The 3149-nt window shown below is 42.0% G+C and overlaps 1 protein-coding gene across 1 annotated transcript in view; it reads left to right on the top strand.

Moving 5' to 3' along the window:
- The window catches only part of IPO11 (importin 11), a 215062-nt gene that overhangs the window by 50151 nt on the left and 161762 nt on the right, over positions 1–3149 (top strand). Inside the window, exon 6 of the mRNA XM_003782731.3 lies at positions 2271–2403. Within this exon, the coding sequence (XP_003782779.1) occupies positions 2271–2403 (133 nt within the window). The remainder of the gene's footprint in view (positions 1–2270; positions 2404–3149) is intronic.

The raw sequence follows: 3149 nt of genomic DNA, 5'->3' as shown, positions 1-3149 counted from the left end.
TGCCACCTTAGGTGTATGTGGCTGGCGCCTTAGCCTCTTGAGCCACAGGCGCCGAGCCCTGAAGATATTTTAAGAAAGAATGTCAAGTGAATTCCACTAAAAGAAAAAAATAATGATTTTTTTTTTTTTTTTTGAGACAGAATCTCACTTTGTCACCCTGGGTAGAGTGCTGTGGTATCATAGGTCATAGCAAGCTCAAACTCTTGGGCTCAAGCAATTCTCTTGCCTCAGCCTCCTGAGTAGCTGGGACTATAGGTGCCCGCCACAATGCCTGGCTATTTTTAGAGATGAGGTCTCACTCTGGCTCATGCTGGTCTCAAACCTGTGAGCTCAGGCAGTCCACCTGCCTTGGCCTCCCAAGTGCTAGGATTATAGGTGTAAGCTCTGGCACCTGGCCAAAAATTCTTTTTTTATTTTATTTGCTCATAGCAACCTCAAAGTCTTGGGCTTAAGCAATTTCTTGCCTCACCCTCCCAAGTAGCTGGGACCATAGGTGCCTGCCACAACCCCTGGCTATTTTTTTTTAGAGACAGGATCTTGCCCTGGTTTTGGCTCAGGCTGGTCTTGAATCTGTAAGCTCAGGCAATCCACTGGCCTCAGCCACCCAAGTACTAGAATTACAGGTGTGAGCCACTGTGCCTGGCCAGTGAGCCACTTTTAGATTCAGACAATTACTTAACTTTGATAGAGAAAGGAAGTTAGCCGGAGGTACCAGGTAGGGTCTACTGGTCTCACATACCAAAAAGAAGACATCAAAACAATGGGGAATGGGTACTCCAGTGTACCTGTGGGATACTCCATTGCTCAGAAGCTGATTATAGACTGTGGCTAAGCAGTTTTATATTTTGCAGCTCTATTTTAAGGGAAGTAGGGCAGAAAGACTTATACTTCTTTAGAACCTCCGAGGTGATGAGAAAGTGTCTTATGGCAGCCTGACAGAAGAAGTAGTTAAGTAGGAGATGTTTTGGTAGCAGTTTCTTAAAAGCCTTTTACCTTCTTGTATTCTGAGAGGATCTAAAGATGTTTTGCCAAGACTCAGCTGAGATTCGAGCTTTCTCCTATTTCTTCTATATAGATATGTGCAAAGTTGCCAGGGGACTATTGTGAAGCTGTATTCCTATATTGTAAGCTCAGCACACACCCATTAAAAATAGTGAATGGAGGGCTCAGCGCCTGTAGCTCAAGCGGCTAAGGCGCCAGCAACATATACCAGAGCTGGTGATTCGAATCCAGCCCTGACAAACAATGACAACTCCAACCAAAAAATAGCTGGATGTTGTGGCAGGCGCCTGTAGTCCCAGCTACTTGGTAGGCTGAGGCAAGAGAATTGCTTAAGCCAGGAGTTGGAGGTTGCTATGAGCTGTGATGCCATGGCACTCCATCCAGGGCAGCAGCTTGAGGCGCTGTCTCCAAAAAAAAAAAGTGAATTGAAATAATGGAAATGGAATTTGATTTTTCTATAGAAATATTATGTTAACAGGATTACATCTGACTAGTTTCTGATGCCAAACCTATAAAAAAAGGGCAGTATTTAGTCCAAATAATATGTTTTTATCTTGAATAAGAAAAAGTTTTATGAAATATGCTAATGATAATTAGTCGTATATACTTTCATCTAATTTTAATTTAACGTTCATGGCCTGGTGGGCTGCTCTGAGACTTTCTGGAAAAAGTAAAGATACCACTGGAACAAACTCCCTCAAAGTGGGAGGGAAAGATTAAGTACATTCTCAATGTTAAGTTTTTAAGTGCTGGTATACATTAGGAAAGCAGCCTGAGAAGCCGTGTGGTTTGTATCTTTCTGACTTTAAATAACCCAAAAACTGTATGGGTAGAATGGACAGAACACAGAAATTTTGATTGCTTTTTATATCTCAGGATATTGATTTATCTGACATTCTCAGTGACAGTCCATAAATCATTGTTTTTTAACTTGAGTGTGCAGCCTATTAGTGGAGGGTAAGAGTAAATGCGGAATATATTAGACTGCAAGCATTTGCCTAAGTATTGCTTCAAGAAGACAGTTTTTAAGAGTTTGTGTGCTAGTGCATCTCTCTTTAGAGCAGCAGCCACTGTGCACTAATTATGGTGTGTTATGGCTAAAAAAGTTGAAGACATTGCTGTAATAGTCTAAATACTCTTTGATTATTTCAATTCTCATTGAGAATGTTGCTTAATAGTCAAATCAAAAATGTATTGCTTTGTAGTACTGCTTTATTACTGAAATCTATAATGCAATTGTGATCAGATTTGTTACTGTTTCTTTGCAGTTAGCTTCTGGGATTTATACTTTTGCTTGCTCTTTGTGGAATCACCATACAGACACATTCCTGCAACAAGTTTCTTCCGGCAATGAAGCTGCAGTTCTAAGTGCACTAGAACGGACTCTGCTGTCGTTGAAAGGTACTATTACACTTGATAATGTTCATTTTGAAAATAATGTACTTCAGAACAGTAACCAAATGGTTCCTCTGGATGGATTTCCTGATCCTAGTTGCACTGGGAAAATAAAGGATTAATTTCTGCCTGAGAGATAATGGCTTATTTGTCCCTCTTTTTTTTTTTTTTTTTTGAGACAGATCTCATTATGTTTCTCTCTTGGTGCTGCGGCCTCACAGCTCACAGCAACCTCTAACTCTTGGGCTTAAGCGATTCTCTTGCCTCAGCCTCCCGAGTAGCTGGGACTACAGGTGCCCACCATAATGCCTGGCCATTTTTCTTTTGTTGCAATTGTCGTTGTTGTTCAGCTGGCCCAGGCTGGGTTCCAGCGCACCAGCCTTGGTGTATGTGGCTGGCGCCATAGCCCCTGTGCTAAAAGACGCCAAGCCTTGTCATTTGTTTTTTTCTTTTGTGAGAGTAACTTTTCCTTATATTTATTTTTTTCTTTTTTTGAGATAGTCTTGCTCTGTTGCCCCAGCTGGAGTGCTGTGGCATGATCATTATTCATTTCAACTTCGAACTCCTGGGCTCAAGTGATCCTTCTGCCTCAGCCTCCTGAGTAGCTGGGACTACAGGAGTGCACCACCATGCCCAGCTAATTTTTTTGATTTTCAGTAGAGGGGTCTCGCTTTTGCTTAGGCTGGCCTCAAACTCCTGAGCTTAAGTGATCTCCCACTTTGGCATCCCAGAGTGCTAGGATTACAGGGGTG

Source organism: Otolemur garnettii, unplaced genomic scaffold (genome assembly GCF_000181295.1).
Source record: "Otolemur garnettii isolate 467f Iridium unplaced genomic scaffold, OtoGar3 scaffold00005, whole genome shotgun sequence".
NCBI lineage: Eukaryota > Metazoa > Chordata > Mammalia > Primates > Galagidae > Otolemur > Otolemur garnettii.
The sequence above is the reverse complement of the archived record's forward strand: the minus strand, read 5'-3'. Positions and strand labels throughout refer to the sequence as shown.